At 37.5% G+C, this 21793-nt stretch overlaps 1 protein-coding gene across 5 annotated transcripts in view; it reads left to right on the top strand.

Moving 5' to 3' along the window:
• The first annotated feature begins 3821 nt into the window (after positions 1 to 3821).
• cadm1b (cell adhesion molecule 1b) overlaps positions 3822 to 21793 on the top strand; it is a 169397-nt gene continuing 151425 nt past the window's right edge. The window contains exons 1-2 of one of the 5 annotated variants that reach the window (XM_079610960.1): positions 3822 to 3917; positions 4431 to 4587. Coding sequence is in view for 2 of the 5 variants with exons in the window: in XM_079610958.1 (XP_079467084.1) it covers positions 15888 to 15963 (76 nt within the window). In the remaining 3 variants the exon portion in view is untranslated. Of the gene's footprint in view, positions 3918 to 4430; positions 4588 to 15816; positions 15978 to 21793 lie in introns of those variants that run through there. The other 4 variants (XM_079610958.1, XM_079610959.1, XM_079610962.1 and 1 more) reach the window with 4 other exon arrangements.

Genomic DNA, 21793 nt, shown 5'->3' with positions numbered 1-21793 from the left:
ATATCGTTGGAATCACTTTTCCCAGCAGACAAAAAAAATATTTTGATAGCCAATCAGAATCCAATCAGAGCTTGAGCATTTAAAGCTGCAGACGACAAACGGCACATACTTAGAATAAACAGGGCTGCGTTTCCCAAAAGCATCGTAAGCCGTAGGCCACCAATACGAAACACTTACAATGCTTTTAGGAAACGCAGCCCAGAATGATATCGTAAGATGGTGTGGACGCTAATATAGTTATTGTTATAGTTATCGTTATCGTTCTTGGTGTGAACGGGCCTTAAAGGCACACTATGTCATTTTTCGCCGCTAGAGGTCGCTTATTCAAAACAAAGGCGTAGGTTGATGACGCCGTGATTTTGGCTAGAGAGCAGTGGAGCTTTTATTATGCCGCAGACGACCTCTTCTGCTTCTTCCTGTCATATATGTGGGGTAACAGTTTAGATACATTTGAGTGTGTTTAAAGTTATGTTATAATGCTACTCTGTGCGTTCGCTACAATGAGACAATTGTGACACACTGCAGTGAGCTAGATCAATATTAGGTATTAGGGTAAAACATGGTACCTGCGATAAATCAAGAAAACGAGATTTAAACAATACTGTGTTGAGCTTGTCTATATAAGAACGATTAGTTTTCTGTCGATGAATGTATCCAAACAGGTGCTCACCTGTTAATAAAATACATAATATATTAAAGCGTCTTTTGTGTTTCCATGGATTTACAGAATAAAAAGGAAATCAAGGGTAACACAGGTATGATGTCATTGATAGGCGTGGTCTGTGTCCTGGTTAAAATTGCTTATTTCTCTTTAAACATTCTTGGAAACATTTGGGATAATGTAAGTACACAAGTCAACTAAGTATATAACATTATTCTAGTGTTTTTTGGATATTTTAATCCAAAAATCTTACACAGTGTCCCTTTAACTAACAATGAGCAACACATTTGTTACAGTATTTATTCATCTTTGTTATAATTATTTATTAAAAATGCATATTTTTGTTGTTAGTTCATGTTAGCTCAGGTCCATTAAGTAACATTAACAGATAGAACTTTTGATTTAATAATTAAGCGTAGCGTCAGTTCTGGCAGGTCACGTTAGTCAAGCTCGCATCAGCTGACTATCAGCTGATCCACATCTATATAGGAATACGACGCCTATCACCGTGTACGTATACAGTATAAGCTCCTTCAGTATTATCAGCAGCTATCGCGTTTCTCAGGAGCGAATTACCCTCCTCCATCCCCAGCTCCTCCTCTCACCCAGTCAGTTTGGCATTCTGATTCCCCTCAAATCAGAATAAATTCTCGAAATATGTTGTACTTTAAAATCTTAAATGAATGATATCTGCAATATATTCATGTTGGTTCTGTTCTGTTACCCCAAGAGGGGTTATTGCTGCTCTCCCTGCTCTTATTTATGCTAAGCTGCTTGGATGCGCAGGGAGTTCTCGCCCAGAACGGAACCATACCGCCAATCCAAACTGTATGCTAATTGTCAAATGTTTTTGGCAACAGTGGTCCTGACAGAAATTAGTAAAAGTTGGAATTAACATAAGATTATTAAATGCCTTTGAAGTATTTTTCATAGTTCATATTAACTATAATGTAGTTAGATAATGAAACTTCTTGTAAAGTGTTACCGTGAGATTATATCCCATTATGGTAATAATAGCAAATCTCACAATTTAGATTTTAGCTGTTTTTGCAATACTTTATTTTTCACAATTGTGAATAATTCTGGCTTCATTTTTCATTAATGTCACGGGATCATAATGTTGTTTACCTTGTGTAGTTTTGTTCATGCTTTTTGAGGATGAGGTTTTTGCGTAGAGTTTGATTGGCCGTTAATTCTTTTCCTTCCTACAAATAATTCAAGTTTTTATTCTGCTATCAGAATAAAATGTAAGTTTTGAAGCTGGTCAGTTGAAAGGACAGGGTTATCCTTCAGTGTGTATTTTGAGAATGTTTTAATATGAACAGAGCGCCATTAAATCAATACTCACAGCAAGAACATTTGCGTATTTCTTGTGCTTGCCTCTTCAGCACAGAGAAGACTGCAGCACCAGCATTCAATAGATCATTCTTCGCACATCCATAAAAATACCCCTATGGCGAAACCCATTTAGAAGCATCATATAAATTAAACAAAAGCTAATTAGCAAAGCAGTAAATAAAATACATTATGTATTATGTTATAAAACTGTGCGGTTTTATATCTACACGAGTTGGACAACTGCTTTCCATTTCCACATGTATAACTGCCAGAGCGATCCTAAAATATAACAGTCTTGTACAGCAAGGAAACACAAATAAAGGCAATGAATACCACGATGCCTTTGATGTTGACAGATTTCTTAAAATATATAACAGATATAATATTACATTCAGTCAATCTTGAAAGAGAAGCTGACAGGATCATAAAGGATCATCACGATCAGGCACGGAGGTTTATTTTATTCCAACAGACAATGACTCACTGTATCTACCAGAGTGCTGCGCTTTAATACAACACTGCAGTTAGCAGTGGGAAAAAAACATGGGTAAATTGTTGCGCGTCACTAGGCAATGAATAGGTGGTGTAGTTTATCATTGAGACTGTCATCGTGACTGAAGCAAATGCATTCTTAGAACACACACATACACAATTACACATTCTGTATGTCAGTTCTACAAAAAAGTTAATGCTTTTTCACCAAATTGACTTACAGGAAATGACAAGTACAATTGTCACACCGCACCTAATGAAATCATACTGTCTTCCAAAATGTAGTTATAACTTCTAAGAAATCTTTGAACCATGGAAACTCATACAGTAAGTGAACCTCACAATTTGGACTCACAATTTATTTTAGTAGTAGAGTATATGATGTTAGCTTGTTGCTATAAATGAACAGAATAACGCTGTGTTCAGGCTATGTTGTGATAACTGTAGATGACAACATGACGTGATGTTCTCTGAGCTGTTGTATGCAGACCCAGAAGTGTGCATTTGGCAACACTATCAATGCCAAACTGAATCCGCAGAGGTCAGGTACAACGGTCACGTGGTACAGTAGGACTAGCTCTCAGAAAAGCAGCGTACAAGATGTAATTACGAGTTGTAAAAGGATGTGAACGCTTTTTACAAGTCGTAATGGCTACGACATGGCTGAATGCACCTTAGTCTTCCAATATGCAAAAAAATAACAACATTTAAATGTGAAAATCTTGTATTTTTACGATTTCCATATTCCGCCATTTTACGTGGATAAAAAAAACAAAACAAAAAAACAGGGAACGTTCCCATAACTTTCATTCATGACCCTTAGTGTAAAGTTATGTAAATGTTTGTAAAAAATGTTCTTGAAATAATATTTTTGTAATGTTTTCATAGTTAAAATACATTCTTGTAACGTTGAGAGGAAACATGCTTATAACAACAATATTGAAGCGATGTTATTTGTACTAGGCTACTTGACTGATCTCATAATGAGTGAAAACATTCTTAGAACAGCGTAACTTCTTGGAACGTCCTTACAATGTTATTTTTACTTGATGAACATTCTTGTTCTTAGAACAGCATTCTCGGAACGTCTTTATGATGTTATTAATATTTGCTAAATGCTTTTTGGAATGGTTTAGTTTTACATTCAAATTTTTTTTTTTAAATGTTACTACTTGTTTGATCATTAAAACTCATCATTGATCCCCAAAATTACATTTTTAAATGACATTTCTTCATGCCATAAAATAATTGTGTAACACCCTTGCTTAATTTAGAAGACATTGATATGCTAATTAGCCCCACCCCCACTCACTCACGCACGACGCACCACGCCAGCTCAGAGATTCACTGACACTCGGCCAACTGAACTTACTGGTAAATGCTGCTGCACAATGGTCTCGCTCTTTACAACGTCGAACACATAAAGGTAATTAATATGATTAGCCTTTTGCTGCAGCTTTACTGTGTTATCATCCAGCTAATAATAATGTTGTTATTGTCACACAAACCATGCTCCCGTTCGCCATCTCAGTGTCAGACAGACATGTCAGAAACTATTAACAACTCAGAACGTCAGTGGAGAAAGGCATGTATGCATATTTCATCATAGCATCGCAATATGCACCATACACCCACTATATAGCTTAACTACAATATTATTTTTTAACAACAGAAAATACAGGGAAAACCCGGCTTCTCCCGAGACTCCCATGCTATTGCTAGTTCTCTGTTAATGATATGCTAAAGCCCGCTGCTGACACATGACGTGATTGGTTAATTTACAACGTAGTTCGTGACGTCAGAAACACAAGCGATTTGTTCTTTGGTTTACACATTTTTTAAAGAGAAAATACTCCTCAATGGCGTTGACTTATGAATGTGCACATGGTTTGTCTTAAAGCATAGACAAACAACATTTAAAATTTGCTTTTCACCACAGGGGGACTTTAACAGTAGGTTTTTGGTAGCCTACTTAAAAATGATGTTACCTTGAAATCCATACCTGTGGCTGCAAGACGATTCCCGGATCGAGCCCCGACTGAGCCAGGAGACAGGAGTTAGCAGGTTCTCCGTGTGTCAGTGTGGGTTTCCTCCAGGTAGGTCTACTCCAGTTTCCACAGTTCAAAGACATGCAGTATAGGTAAATAACAGCGATAGGCCTACTCAAGTGTCTGTGTGTTAGCCTGGTGATGGACTGGCCATCCATCCGTTCAGGGTGTTTTGAACGTTCAGAAACATTTCCAAAATGATAGAATGGAATGTTCCTCTAACGGTTACATAAAAAACAAAAACTAACTTTCTTAATACGTTTTTAAAAAACTGATGTAGTAAACGTTCAGAAACTTTCAGAGTACGTTTTCATAACATTTTCTTAGAAATGGAATCACTCAGTGGTGGGCCGTCAGGGCCAGCAAGGCCTTCTCTGCTGGCCTAAACATTATCAGAATCACTGACTTGAACTTTAATATATATATTTTATGAATGAGTATTACATGATTCCCAATAGTCCATTCTCGTAATGTCATAGTTTTTCTCTTGGTTGCGCTGCTTCCAGTAGTGTATGTTTATTTTAGCGCTTTTATCCAATCATATTTCAGCCATCATGTGTTGCCAGGTCAAATATATCTGCCTCGAGGCCTTCAGAATCGATAGTGCGGGCGCCTGTAGCTTAAAATGAATGGCAATGAAACTGTTGCTTTAACCAATCAGATAATCAGTCAGATTTAATAAGCCAATCAGATTTCGAGTTGATTGCACCGGGGCCATCTAGCAGGCATACAATAACGTAGGTATTTTCACGCCCTTTGATTGGATGGTCAGAGCGTGTACTATTATTACTGGTAGTCAGAGATAGCTAACCGCATCAGTAGCGAACTGTGTAAACTAAAATATATTCCTGTAGATTTAATAGTTTTTCAACCCACAAATTAATGTTTCTTTCCTTCCTCGACCACCAGCAGGTTCAAACCTACCGGAAAAAATCCCTTATTCAGCTTTATCCAGCTTACGCAGAGTCACGGATCTCTATCGATCTGTCCGGGTAAAAACAGAACAGACTGCAATGTAAAGTTATGCCAGGACTGATTTTGAAGCCAAAAGTCGCGCTGATCTCATTGATATCGTTCAAAAATCTGTGTGAGAGCTTGTGTCGGCTGTAACGTTACACATCATCATGTTTTGCGGTGTTTTCCCGGTTTACTGCTTCTGTCGAGCAGACACTCTCAGCACTAAAGCCAATTAAAACTTATGCCAGAAATACGACGGAACAGACTGGACTTTCAGCACATTAACCTCGATGGCGATAGAAAAGGTTGCTGGGACTGAAAAGCACAGACAACCTGTACAACCAAGTAATTCAAGTCTTTTTGAGGAAATAAATTAGAATGGATTTTGTGTAAAAAAAAAATAGGCAGTAGTTTTGGTGAGTATAATGCATTTTTTGCCCCCGTTTTTGTCCGTGCATAATATTTTCTTCCTAATTTTTCTTGTAAATTTATGATCGAAACAACTTTTTTCAAACATTAATACTTTTGTAACCATTGAAGGACAAGACAAGGGAGTTTCCTTTTCTGAATTTATAATCAGAACGCCACTGTAGCCAGCCGAACGCACTCGCTCGTTTCTCTCTACCCAGCCTTTCCCGAACTCACCGCATTAACCCTATAACTGCCGGTGCAAAATAAAAACAGGAATTTCACTGTTTTTCGTTATTAATTCAGGTTGGACATCACTGAAGGCCTAGGTGTGAAATGCACGGCCCGCCACTGGAATCACTATAACGTCCACCTTAACCAAGAAAAAACATAATACTTAATTAAACTTAATGAGAATGTTAGCAAAACATTCTAAGAACATATTTTTGTTAGCTGGGTTGCTTTTCTGTTCACTGATCTATATTTGTATGTAAGGGATAATCCACGGCTAGTCTGTGCAGTAAACAATTTGGTAACACTTAGAATTACAGGTTTTCCACTTGTAAATACATACAACTTTGCATTGTGTTTCATGTGCTCTTAACTCTTAGTTAGAATATTTCCGACTCCACTTGAAGGTCACATTACTCCATGTGTTATATGTTCCAGTAGTTTTCCACAACACAAGGCATTTGATTTGAGTTATACCAAATCATATTGAATTAAACCACTTACCTACCTTTTGGAAAAGCCTTTCAAGTGATCTTATACAGCGTGTGTTTTACATTGATGCATTTTGCATATGCTATTATCCAAAGGAACTTGTAAGTGTATTCAAAGCATAGCCTAATTTTATTTCTTCAGTTTTCATATTCCCTGGGATGCGAACCCATGACCTTGGTGATGCAACTTTTCTGAAAAACCTGTTTATATGCACCGCAGAATCACATTTAATCAGGCTTGCCGACAGAGTATCTGAACAGAGAGGTCCCCAGACGGATTGAACTCTTCTTTCTTCATAGCGATATTTTTGATAGAGAACTCTGTAAGCAAGGATGATCTGAAGCAGTGATTTGAAACGGTCTAGAATGCTTTGTGATTTTTTATGCATGCCTCCACATCTATCGGGGAGGCCTGATAAATTGCTTAATGCCTTTTAAATCTGACACTGCCATTGCACTGATACCATTGGGCTAGAGGAAATGTGTGGCACCCCAGTATGAGGAATTTATGAGTTTTGTCAGCATTCATTACGGCCATAGCCTCAAGGCAAAACAAAGGGAATTCAACTGTCTTGGCTCTCTGTTCCTCCTGTGGTTCCCCGGAGAGTTCAATGGCACACAGCGGTCAACCTGCGCACACAAACACACACGCATACACAGTCTCACCAGTGGATAGGATTTGCGGTTCAGTGCTCTTATGTGCTACAGGGATCAGGCTGAGCTGTGACCAGCCTGCACTACAGGGAAGCTTCAATCATCCAATATACCACATCTCACATTTTCTTGTTTTGTATGATTTATGTTGGACCTAGAAAGATGGAAAAATCCTTAGAAAACCAACTGTCTGAATGGACTCTTTTCTTAAAGAAATCTCAGGACATGTCAGAGTGCCTGAAGAGTTAGGGATGCGCAATATAGTGGTCCCATATCGTTTATCAACCAATATTAAAATTTTTGTTGTTGTAATTTAGCCTATCAGTATACATTTTTTACCGTACTGCCCTAATGAAAGCCAGATTGTATGCACTTTTTACTGTATCAGTCTTTTTTACGAACCCTTGAACTTGGCAAATTCTACAATGCACACAGCCGTATTGCGCCACCAGTCCATTTATTAGCCGCCAGGATGCGTTAAAGCGGACATAAGGAAGTGATATTACAATGTATAAAAAGTTGCTGCCTTAAACATCCAAGTTGATTGTACTTCAACATTTAAGTAATTTCAACTTAAAGCTACAGTCTTTTTTGGGTTACAAATTATATCCAAAATACATTTTTGAGCAAGTACATAACCAGCCAGTGTTCAAAACTATCTGCTTGCCTTAGCTCGATTCAAAACGGTGAGCTTGTAATAATGTTTTTAATTCCAGTGGTACTGGTGGATTTCTGCAAGAAATTCAACCATGTCTTTGCGTCATTACGTCACATCATGGTGTCTCGGCTATATTGCGTGTGAGGATTTTGGAGTTGGAGATGTACAGTATAGCCTTTTCCCGCAGCACTTGATATAATTAAACTTATAAATTTGATGGCGGATCCAGAAAGGTACAAACGACAATCTCCAGTGACAACTTAAGATTCACACGTTGTAAAATGCAAAATACTTCGGAGTGGCTACAGAAAAAAAGAGACTGCAACCAGGCCCTTGCAAACATAAATAAATAAATAAAGGATAAATATCGGAAGGGCTTTTGAAAGGTGGCATGAACTCTTGTGTTTTGAAGGGGTTAAAAACGGACGCAGAGATGGTAATGATGGTAATGACACATGTATGTGACTGATTATACTCGATTATATTAAATATGCATCTGATTACAGATATGTGCAGGGCTGTACGTTAACCTTTTTTGCACATAGCACTGGTGCTACAGAGGTTGAACGTTTTGTAGCACAGGCCAAACAGTTGTAGCACAAGTGTAAAACGTCTGTTATCATCCCTGAAAACAAACACAAGTAGGCCTAAATTAATGGAGTTAATCATTTAAAGAGGAATTGATGTTCCATAAAGTGCACAAAAAATACAAAACTATCACAAAAATTGTTTTTAGACAAACTTTTTATTTATTTGCTAAAAATGGAAGAGTGCAGAAACATACAGTAACACCTCGCTCTTACACCTCAACATTACACATCAAAGTAGAACAGATCCGTGGGCATCCATCAGTAAATAAAAATTCTTTTTTGCAAACTAGCACTAACCTATCCCATGACACTCATGAGACTAATACTGTCAACAGTTGCATCTTTTCTTTAGTTTAGTGCAAAATGCAGTTATCCATCACAAAGGGGTTGTCTATTTTAATATTTTCTGGAGCCTCCTTGCACAAGCTACAAAACAATAACTGTTGGTCAGCATCGAAAGTTGACCACGGAAAATCCTTTTTCCACACTGGGTTAGGCTATATCTATAAATGTTCCTTTTTTTTCTCCCTTTCTTTGAATTGGTAAAATTGCTTCTATCGATTCTTCCTCGCGGGCTCATTTGGGGTTTTCGTGGGTCACTTGAAAATAGCGCTTCATTTTTCTCGTCAACTAGCAGCTGCGTAGAAATTATGGGCGCTTTACTTAGGAATTGCAGGAAAAGGAGTTAGACAAAATTACTCAATGCAGCCGGGAACGAGTTTTAATCACACAATAGACAACTGCCAAGTATAATAGCAGTGCCCCATCAATCTCACACTGCAAACAAGCACAATAATCACTTCACACTATTAAGCGGCTGGGTTATAAACATGCAAAACTGTATCGCACGCGTGCTACAGTGGTAAATGTATTCATCGCACAGACCAATTTTTTCGTAGCACGTCGCACTGTACAGCCCTGTGATATGTGTGAGAACCAGTTCTAAGGAACATTAATTTGTTGGTATGACAATTAGAAATTAGACTGCACAGAAATGGAAACTGAACTACAGGTATCCCTAATACACATTAAATGTAGTCACGCAATGCTGATATCGTTAACATTAACAATTTGAAAAAGTATAGGGTAATTTGCACGGTTTGACGTGATATGATTAGCTATCGTTAGATTTAATTAGTGTGGTTTACTGCAATGCTTTTTCCCCCTTAGTTGGTCAGAACAAAATTGGATGTTACTTGTTCAGATGGCATTTTCTGGTGAAAATTATTTTGGTCATACTTCCAAAAAGTAGAATCTGTGATTCCGAATGACAGTATCCACACCGGCACGGTGACTGACAGCCGCACATTCTCCTCAAAACATTGGATTCATCCGCACTGTGCCTTGCCGAGGCACAACCCACGTAAAAATTATATGTCCGCTAATAACTTTAACGACAGAGGAAAAACTACGGAGCATCTTTAAATTATATTAAACTGATGGAAAACATTTTTTTATCTTATATGACAAAGTTGAATTGACTTGAAATTTTTAAAAATTGCTTAACTTATTTCGATGAGTTAAAGGAACACTCCGACTTTTTGGGACTTTAGCCTATTCAACTTATCCCCCAGAGTTAGATAAGTCCATACATACCTTTTTCATCTCCGTGCGTGCTATAAGTCTGTTTGACGCACCCACCGAAGCACTGCTGCTTGGGCGGAGTGATAACCGCAGCACCTGAGACGCGCTCTGAACGAACTCTCTGCTCCTCACCACGGCGCGTCTCAGGTGCTGCGGTTATCACTCCGCCCAAGCAGCAGTGCTTCGCCTTCAGAGAATATAGTTCCCAGTATTTATACGGTTAAAATATGTCTGTGTCTCATGGGACTTTTTTTTTTGTACACTCTGTGATTATACAAATCACAACATGTAAATAGGAAAATGTTTGCGTTATTTTGTCACTTATTTGGATTAGTATGCTAGCTGCAACCATTTACATCCAGTCTTTGTGCTAAGCTAGGATAGCAGTGGGTGCGTCAAACAGACTTATAGCACGCACGGAGATGAAAACGGTATGTATGGACTTATCTAACTCTGGGGGATAAGTTGAATAGGCTAAAGTCCCAAAAAGTCAGAGTGTTCCTTTAAAGCAATGTAAAAACATATTGTTATAACTTATGATCACATCATTTTTTAGTGTACATAAAACCTATAATCTCTATTAATTCATGCGCATCCCTACTCTCGTTTTCTTCACAGTAAAATGGCAGTGGTGCACAAAGAAATACATTATACAGTATATAAACCGGAAATTGCAACATGTTAGCACGCAACAAATTCCCATGTGCACTTGAAAAGTTTTTCGTGCACACGCAACATTTCTCGTGTGCTATAGCAAACGTCTGAATAGTTTTGATTTTTGCAAAGCTCCGTAGATATTTAATTGTAAAACAGTTTTAACAAAAAAACGATGTGGTTGCCAGATATTCAACATAAGAAATATTGTGACAATGTTTCCAGTATTACAGGATGGTATGTTGCTTTCCTGTATATTTTACAACTTATAACAGTATTATAATTAAGTGATCTAATGTTAACTAACAAAATCTACCGGATGAATTGAGTTTACTGCAAGTTGCCGGTGTCACGAACACACACAAGATGAGAAGATCCAATAGCAGTAGTTTATTTGAAGGGTAATCCGTACTCACAATCCAGTCCAGGCAAGGGTCAAAAACCATAAAGGCAATCCGAAGACACAACACATAAACAAGATACAGGCCGCAACAGGAACGGAAGTGTGGGGACATTAAACAAGGACTCCGTTACAAACACTGAAACAGACAGGGTATATATACACAAGTGCAAACAAGGTGACGAGAAACAGCTGAAGGAAATGAACAATCAGTGACAGACAGGATTATGGGAAATGTAGTGAAAATGCCTAGACACCGTGAAAACTGAGACCTTTAGTGTTAAACCCAGGGAACCACCAGACACTGTGACAGCCGGTTCATAAAACTTGTCCAATAGTCATATATAGACAGTGCCAGTGTCATACACACAAAGACTAAACATCAGCTGGGAAACACACGCACTGAAAAAATGCAATGAATACTAACTAACTAACTAACTAACTAACTAACATAATGACTAACATAACACAAAACATCCTATAATGTACATTACTGATAACAAAATTGAGAAGAAATAAAATTGTTTTAATAAAATTATGCACAGGGACTTCTGGGATTGTCCTTTTATTGTTTTACACTGTACATAATATGGTAATTTGCATTTTTTCACTGGCAAAAACCCTTACTTTGATAGTATTTTGCAGTAAAATGACATATAATACGATGTTCAACCATTTACAATTTTTCACCATAGGTAACAGTTAAACAATTAACTGGCTAATGTAGCATTTAGATTTTTTTGGTAAACGTTTAAAAGATTTTTATACAAAGCACCTTTGCCATCATAAAATTTTCATACTGTACATTATAATGTTCTGATGCCTAAATTCACTTTAAAATAAAGAGCATAGCAGCTCTACACATATAGAATTCAGAGTCTAAACTATCCACTTCATAAACTAGACAGTCAGATTCTCAGCAAGCCTTTTACAGTGTCGAAAACTGATATTTATTGATAAAAAATGAAGCCCGGGGATGCAGAAACACTGTGTCACATACAACAGCCCTGCCATATATTACCCAAAGCTTGTTATCATGCTGTTATACAATATCTCATTGCAGAATTTGCTACAGTACCTTTAAGAACGGTAAAGTTGGCAGCCTGCCATGGATAATGATATCAAAAGTGATTTTGATGCGTGGAAATCAATCGTTGCAAAGAAAACTGGCTGGGAGATTAAAATTAGGTTCTAAATGCTATCTGTGGCTGCCTTAGAATGAGGATTGACACGAAACACTCAGAAAAAAAGATGCAAATAGATTGAGCAATTAGATGGCATTCTGTCTACTCTGCTACTGGTACTGCCATGGCAATACAGACAGGGCAGATAATGCACTGTTCCAATCCCTGCACTTCTCTGCTGTAATTTTCTGTTTATTTTTCCCTAGTTTCCTTTTTTATTTATTTTATACACACCGCTACAAGCACACAGTTATATATGCTGCTATTCTTTAGTTAAGAATTCAATTACACTCAACATTTAAACAGAGAAGTCTAGGCTTTGGTCTCTCATGTCCGCTATGAATAGGGCTATTGATATGGATAGCTTTGCCTCTCTTTGGTGTTCCAGAGAAAAATGTGTATTTGTCAATGTAATTGATGAGTCCGCCTTTTCATAATTCTTGATAGTGATTGCTGGGTAAAAAAAAGAAAAAAGTTTTTGTTGCAAACCTGAGCTACACTTGATTCAATTGCTTGTTTAGAACTGGATGTGGAACAAAAACATTTAGACTGGAATAGAGCTACAAATCACTAAAACAACTTGCAAAGTTTTGGAGTTTTAACAAAAGTGTTTCCCTATCCCCTTCAAAACTGTACTATTGTATTTGTCTCGCACTGTTCTGAAACACGGGTTGAGGATCCAAGTGCAGTTTTATTAGGGTAATTTACTGGAATACTTTCCCCCCCCCTTAGTTGGTCAGAACAAAAGTGGATTTTACTTACTTGTTCAGATGGCATTTTCTGGTGAAAATTCTTTTGGTCATACTTCCAAAAAGTAGAATCTGTGATTCCGAATGACAGTATCCACACCGGCGCGGTGACTGACAGCCGCACATTCTCCTCAAAACATTGGATTCATCCGCGCAGTGCCTTGCCGAGGCACAACGTAAAGTTGATAATTCCGCTAATAACTGCAATTGCAGATTTCGAACAGAGATGACGACAAAGAGGAAAAACTACGGAGTGCAGCTTTAAATTAAATTAAACTGACTTAAGAATTTTTTTTATCTTGTATGACAAAAAAAAGTTGATTGGACTTGAAAAATGAAAAAAAAAAAAATTGGTTGACTTATTTTGATGCAATGCAATTAAAGCAATGTAAAAACATAATGTTATAACTTATTGATCACATAATATTTTAGTGTACAGATAGCATATAATGCCCCACTGAAAGCCAAATTTTGAGCAAATAGATCTTTATTAATTCATCCGCATCCCTACTCTCGTTTTCTTCACAGTAAAATGGCAGTGGTGCACAAAGAAATACATTATACAGTATATAAACCGGAAATTGCAACATGTTAGCACGCAAAAAATTCCCATGTGCACTTGAAAAGTTTCTCGTGCACACGCAACATTTCTTGTGTGCTATAGCAAACGTCTGTATAGTTTTTATTTTTGCAAAGCTCCGTAAAAATTGTTTAAAATAAACAATTTTAGAAAATTGGATTGTTTAGAAAAAACAATTTCAAAATAAGAAATATCGTGACAATGTTTCATTACACCAAAATCTACGGGATGAATCGAGTTTACCGCAATCCAAATCGTAATTCAAATAAAAGGCAAGAGATCTAAACACAGGGCTAACAATCCAAACCCTGAGTCCAAATCACAGGCAAATCAAAAAACAAAACAGGTAGTTGTTCACAACCATAACACGGGAAAACAAAGCAAGAATGCTCAGAATTGCAGTGTGACACAAACAAGACTTCGCAATGAATGAGTGAATACACATGGCTTATATGGCATAATGAGTCCGGGCAATGGGTTACGGGAAATGCAGTCCATGATGAGATAACAAAGACGGAAGGAGTGCCCTCTGGTGTCTATATAGGCACTGCTATAGTTACGAATGTAAGATTTAGCGTCCTTTTTAGTGCGCCCGCCTCCCATGCTGGAAACATTCAAAGTCCCCGGTTCGAATCCTGCTCGGAGCGGGTTGAGTAGGACCGATTACATTTAGTGCCTGCATGGGAGTGAGGTGTAAGGGGGTGAATGTAACGGATGTAGGCCAATAGGAGCTGAATGTGTAAACCTAACTCCCCTGGCCTCAAGAGGTGCTCTATGCTGTAGTGTTTAGTGTGCCCGCCTCCCACGCTGGAGACCCCGGTTCGACTCCCTCTCGGAGCAGGTTGAGTAGGATGAACGTATCTGATCAAAATATTATTCTAGTTGTCATGATTCTGAATGATTATCATATGCACACAGTATACCATATTTACATGATGGTACTACAAAGTATATCAAGGAATACTATTTACCATAGGATATTACTCTCCAACCATTCCCATGTTACAAGTTAGAGGCTAAAAAAGCTGGTTTGGTTTTTGATTACAGTTTGCTTCTAGTTATAAATACGGAAAGCCTGTGGTTCAGTAGGTTTTCTTTTTACAATAATATTTTAATTACTGTGTGAGCCCTGTATAGGGTAATGTTATAATTTTACAAAACTGTTACAAAACAGTTGTTTAAGTAAACCAAAGGTTTAGCTCTAGCAAAGGATGTGAAAAGCAGGATGCTCTGAAGTTTATTTGCATTTTGCTACCTTTAGATGACTGACGGGTTAATGCAGTAGAATGCAACAAAATGATTGCACTCATAAATCACTACAAATACTCATGCACAGATGGATGAGTATTCGGTGTGATTTATGGGTGGGCAGCTGGACAACTGCAATGACACCGCTATATTTTGCTGTGTCACTTAGGCCTCATGTTGGTTTTTATTCTTCTCGATCGTTTTTATTGTGTCTCGATCTATTATTTCAAATAAGTTTTTGTCTGATCATGCCGTATGTAAGACATATTGGTGAGGATCTAATGAAAAACCCTAGTCTCATCTGAAATTGGGTTTGGTTGAGGCTGCTCTCCCTTTATTATGAACACAGGGGGCGCTGTTTGTGTGTGAAACACTGTGAAATAAGCTTGCGCTAGAGACAGGCTTGATTCACAAAAAACATTTGACCAAATTATTCATTTAGTAAAATAATAATAATAAAATAAATTTCGCATAAAAATTGTAATATTGTGAATCCTTTCTATGAATTTTTTTATATTTTTTTATAGTGCTTTATTCACCTTTGAGATTATTATGGGCACCAAAAGTGTTATTTTTAAGGCAGATATAGATAGTCTAGATCTAAGAAAGAAAGAAAGAAAGAAAGAAAGAAAGAAAGAAAGAAAGGTTCTGATAATATTGTCAGGGTTTGGTTGGTTATAGCCTAATTACCGGCTGGCTGTACACCTTTACGTAAATGTATGGGCTACGTATAATGGGATAATTTAATTTCCAGAAATTTGAATAAAACTGACACTTTCTGTAGGCTAATTGACAGATAACGTTACTTCTAAAGCTGGCTGCTCGCGCTCGTTTGCGTGTGTGTGTGTGCGTGCGCGGGGGCGCGCGCGCGTGTTTACTCCCTCCCAGTTCTCCGCATCTCATGATCCTGTGAGCGTCTCTAGGTGATTTAGCGCCGCCAGTCCGAAGCAGGTGTTCAACATGGCGATCTCGGGACTCGGATCTCACTCTATTTCACTCTTTTTCTGCGTGATTTTAGCAACGTTTCTGCATAAAGGTAAGACAAGCGGAGTGTGAATGAAAGCTTGTGTTTAGTATGGAAGCCAGAGCAGTGTGTAAACAACATATGTAATACTTGCGCACGTCCCTGATGCTGTGCAAAGCGCTCATAGTTTTCCTGCGATATTCTGCATGGAAAAAGCTTTCACATGAAGTGGTCTTTAGCACGTTTAACTGTTCTGAATGGTTTTTTTTTTTGTTTAGCTAGAGAAAAGTGTTGTAAGATGTTGTAGGCTACAGGATAGTGCTGCTGATGAGAGGAACGCAAGTCCTTATCACAGCTCAGATGTCAGAATTACATGCTGGTGATCTGAAAACGAGTATATGATTAAACGAGTATAGGATGTCCTTCTGTATCTAATGCACATGTTTAATATAGATTGTAAACGAGTAACGCGCGCATTGCAGAATAACGCACACTTGCATCGACTTTATGGAGTGACAGCGGCATTGCGCGCACTTGTCTGTTTAAGCATACCGGTCATCTTCAGTTCTTTGTGAACTTATACGTACAGTTCGTGCATTGTCATTTTACCTAGTCGGCTGTTGTTGTGTGTTGTGTTGTTGAAAAGACTGTTTTCAGCTTAAAGTAGTTTTACATGGGAAACAATCCTCCGTTAGATTGAGCACGCTGTGAGATTCGCTTATGGCAAGCTGTTTTAATATTTATCACTTTATACTGTAGCTACTAGCTATAGCTCCCACTTTCATGTAACTAGAATGGCTACTTATTTTGATTTGCTGCTAATCCTATTGTGACTAATATCTTTTTTTTTAATGGCACAACTTCATTATCAGGGGCGTAGTTTAGAAGAGGGGACAGAAAAATGTGTAATACCAGTTTATTCTGACCCTTATCTAATTGATTTTTTTTCTTATTTCTTGCTTTTAATTGCACCTCTGAAAGACAATAATTTTAATGCTCTATAATATTTGTACTATATTTTCCTAGTGACAATTTTCTAATTGGTTTATGGAGACCTATTGGAGCACCTTTGGATTAAGTCATTTTTAATGAAGTAAGATTTTATACAATGTTAAAAAACACTTAATGAGGCTTTTATGATAGAATAAGGCGAAAAAATATATATTTTAGAATTTACAATAAAGGCTATGCCAATTAACACTGCATAATTCATATACTTTATTATTATGAAAATACCCGGAAATAGCTTGAAAAAACACATGAACCATATTGTCGCAATCGTGTGTTTATTGTCAAAACTGTTTTTTATTCAGTTCAGTGATGGCTGCATGCCTTTGTCAATATAAGGGATTTCCTGGGACGTCATAACAAGTTATTACTTCTATGAGTCTGTTTTGGACTTTCTGCACGAGGGCGCCCTCCAGCTTATAGTTTGAATGAAACAGACTTTACATGAGAGTGTTTAGCGCTCCATAATGCTCACATCGCCTTGTTTTGAATGAGAATAAGAATTAAATGTCAGGTCATAAATAGACTTGTCTCTTTAAATTTAAATCAATATTTTTTCACATTGGCCCATGAAAACCTCTACGTGAACACACTTGCCTAATAAAAGTGTGTGGGAAGAATTTACATTTTAATTAAAAGTCCTCATTCTGCACCCATGCCATGGATACTAGTCACTATCCCAGTTGCGTCAAGTAGCCTAACTATTTAATTATTATTGAGTCTTATAGGGATCTGTGATCAGCCACATCACCCTGTACCCCACTGGTTGCCCACTAAAGCTAAGCAGGGTTGAGCAGGGTTGGTACCTGGATGGGAGATCTCCTGGGAAAACCAGGTTGCTGCTAGTGATAGTGATGAGGCCAGCAGGGAGTGCTCACCATGGTCTGTGTGGGTCCTAATGCCCCAGTATAGTAACAGGGACACTATACAACACAAGCACAGTATAGTCCTTTGGTTGAGACGTTAAACCGAGGTCCTGACTTTCCTGTGGTCATTAAAAATCCCATGGAACTTCTCGTAAAGAGTAGGGGTGAGATCCCGGTGTCCTGTTCAAATTCCCTCCATTAGCCTTTATCAATCATGGCCTCCTAATCCCCATCCTTTGATTTGGCTCTATCTCTCTCTCTCTGTCCTCTCCAGCTGTAGCTGGTGTGTGGTGAGCGCACTGGTACGGTTGTTCTGTGGCTCCCGTCGCATCATCCCAGTGGATGGGTGCAGAGACCCCTGATGTACATAGCAAAGCCTCATTCATTCAGATATCATCTCACCTCTCACTAGGTTTTTTTAGTACTGGTGCTCGTTTTACTATTAACTATTCATTATGTACTACTATATTTCTTACTAAGCTGACTGGTCTGTAGCTATCCAAATAGATACTAGCATATATTTTGGTTTTACTAATACTATATGCATTTACTAGATAGCCTACTAGTAACAATTCTTACTTAGTTACAATTGCCTTTTTACTTGTCAATTGTGAGGACTGGTCACTGTGTTTAATTCAATCAAAATGTTACTAGTCTGAAGTACACTATTGAGTTTAAGTAGGTAGTTGTGCCCATTAATTGTTTGACTAGGAAAACTGGAATACAAAATTGTTAAAGTGATTAAAAAATAAGTAAAAGTGCCCAATGAGTAGTTAGTTGTTAAACTGGCCAAAAGTGTAAATACTAGTGACAGAGGTCACTATTGGGAAAGTGATTTGTTGCAATAGAATTAGTGAAATTAAGAAAGATATTGTTATTATTGTATTGCTTTCTAGTAATAATAGAATTTTCTATTCTATAATAGTATACTATACTTGGAACTAAAAAAATACTCCAGTTTGCTTTAAGGAATAAAGATTCAAATGGCTTGCCGCAATACCTCTTTCATGCCTCCCATCCATCAACAGGTTTTCCGCAAGATATCGGCTTTTTATTCTGTTCTGGAAATGAGATCGAATTATTCTGTTAAAAACTGAAGTTTCTTTATATGCCTGATATTTTAGAGTGATTCTTTTGTGTGTTACCCAATTTATTCACTGCTGAAACCCCCTTTGTAATAGACGTTAGTTTGTAGACGCTGATGCCTGTATTAACAGAGGCTTTTCGGTGTGTGAATGATGCTTTTGTCTGAGGCCAGAGGTATATATAGGTTTTCAAAGCCACTTTTTCTTCCTGTAAGTGCTCTTGAATCCTCGTATAACCACCTAGAATATTGTGTAATGCAAGGACATGCTATTTACTGAGAATGGATTTCATGTCCTGCTATATAACATGATAAATTCAATCTAAAATGATTTTAAACCGCATGTTTGTTCGTACTTGTGACCTTATATTCATTGAGTGACAACATGACATATTTAAATGTAGAATTTTTACATTTAAACCTGAAATATACAGCTTCTCTTTTGCATAATTTTTTTAACCCGATATAAACATTTAAAAGTCTTGGTCTTGTTCTGCATCAGATACCCATACATAAATGCTAGAAAGCAGCGAGTCATCTTCGTTCAACAGGCAGACTGCAGTTAACAGCGTGAGCTGACAGGAGAACTGCATTACCTTGAGAGGGAAAATATATTCTCTTAGAAGAAATAATAGAGATAATAATAATTCTGATATGGGACAATTCTCACTGGCAAACAATACTTTTGTAATGAGATGGGATATTCATGTAAATTGCCTCATGTCAAGGGTAATTTTCAGTCTGCGTGACTCACAGGTAGAGTTTCCATCAGTGCGAGGGGCTCGAGTTGTAAATATTAGAAACACACTGCAGCTTTTGCATAATTCACGATGCCCTGTGATGAATGTTATGGAAGATGAATGTCCTGACACTCCCCACAACAATCAGCACTAATTTAAAACCCTCTAAAAATCAAACGAGAAACCTTGTAAAACATAACCGCAGAGAAAAGACTCGAGAAAAACAAAGCTCATATATGACACATGCTCATATGTGGCAGAGGAACTGCATTTAAAACCATTTGTGGGGAAACTTCGGCACTTATATGCTGAGATTGTCACATTGTTGCTTATTTGTTTCCTCAAAATGGCCCGAATCCCAACAAACTGTTGATTGGCAGTGAATTAAAATGCTTTCCCTTGGTGCATTAAGTTTCTGAGATCGTTTGTTGGAATAATTTTCTTTTCTATTTAAAGCGAAGAATTTATAGCTCATTAGATTTACATTATCCCTGCTTAATAAGCCTTGTGCTGATTGCTAAATAATGCACAGCACTACATTATGCTCCTACCAGATGCTAAAGTTGCCGAGATGGAAATGTGAGAGAACTTTCCATAGAAGCGAATATGATGATGTGCCTTGTGAAAATGATGTTGCCTAGCACAATTATGAATTTTTGTAAAAAAAAATTGCAATGTCATTAAGGAACTTGAATCAGAATAACCGCATCTTGCATCAAAGGAGTCTTTTTACGATGAAGTTCAAAGCAGGCTTTACAGTTATGTAATTTTGAAAAGCTTAACAATTCTGCTTCATTTTGTGTTTGTGTATTTCAGCAAATATATACGGACCATATTTGAATACGGGTCCGCAATCTGTTAGTTGACTCCATTGGGGTTATTGCACATTGCTCATCCGCTTATGTAACTTCACAACAGAAGCCTCTCTAGTGAGTCAACACACAAGTACAGGGGATGATGTGAAGCACCACGAAGACCTTTCCCGTCTTAGTTTTCTGTTTATACCTCCATATTACTAAACATCAGAGCTGAAGTATCCTCTTGTCGGTACTAGACTGCGAGCAAAATGATGCTTGAAACCGATAGACTATCGTTTCTGTAGGACAGATACCAGTTGAGCGCTATGCAGCAGCACACAGTCAATTAGTGGTAACAGATTGAAGGAAGCCCCAGTGGAGAGAGAATGCTTCATTCATGACACTGCTGGAGTAATGAGAGTGGAATATGATGAGGGGAGGGGGCTCCTGTCTTCTGTGATAAATATTGTCATTGTTCTCATTCTGCCCTGTCTTTCATGGACTGAGCTTCATTGTCTGTCCTAGTTGGCAGAATTGTTTTGGCACAGACCATGAAAAAAAAAAAATCAAATTATGTTGTTTTTCAGGGCACAAAGTGCACCGCTTGCTTGGTTTACCATCCGCTGAAGAGCTGCAGAAAGCTTTGTAGCATTGCAACGCTGCTGACACAATTGACCGCTTTTAAACTGTGCTTGTCATATTGGGAGAGATTTTGAATGATGCCACCCTTCAAATGTATCAGGGTTTTGTTTCCTATATAATATAATATTTCTAATTATGTATTACAATTATTAATGTACTTAAAATTAATAATAATTAAATGAATAAATAATACAAATTGTGTTAAAATACTTTATATATACAGTATTGTATGCATCGTTTCACCCCTATTGTGTATGTTTAAAATATAATTAATAATTAATTAGGTTAAATACAAATCTACTCTGTTCCTGTCCGATAGTGAAAAATTAAGAAAAAATATTGCATTGTAATTTTCATCCACTTGTCATGTAGGGATCACTGTTTATTATCCTAACAACCCATGATGGATAAAATCATGCCGATTCACACACTTTTCTTTTTCCCATTAAATATCTTGTTTGGAAATATGTCACATTATGGAAGCAAAATAGGTTGCGATTCATGTTATCCTCAAATAATAACTGAGTACAATTCATTTGCTCTCCGTCCTCGCACTCATTGTTCCCAAAAACCCATAAAAACAATTTACACTTACAGTTTCTTCCTATAATGCACCGATGGGTGTTTAGAATCTGTTTACAGCTTGTGTGCTTGCATTAGACTCGTGAAACATATTTTTATACGCGTGTTGTTATGATGACCTACTTCGTCTCACCATGCTAAGAGAGTTGTCGTGAAAAATGTTCAGAAACATATGATTGGTGA

Source organism: Phoxinus phoxinus, assembly GCF_949152265.1.
Source record: "Phoxinus phoxinus genome assembly, chromosome: 4".
NCBI classification, from domain to species: domain Eukaryota; kingdom Metazoa; phylum Chordata; class Actinopteri; order Cypriniformes; family Leuciscidae; genus Phoxinus; species Phoxinus phoxinus.
Note: the sequence above shows the minus strand (reverse complement) of the source record. Positions and strands in the feature narration are given on the sequence as shown.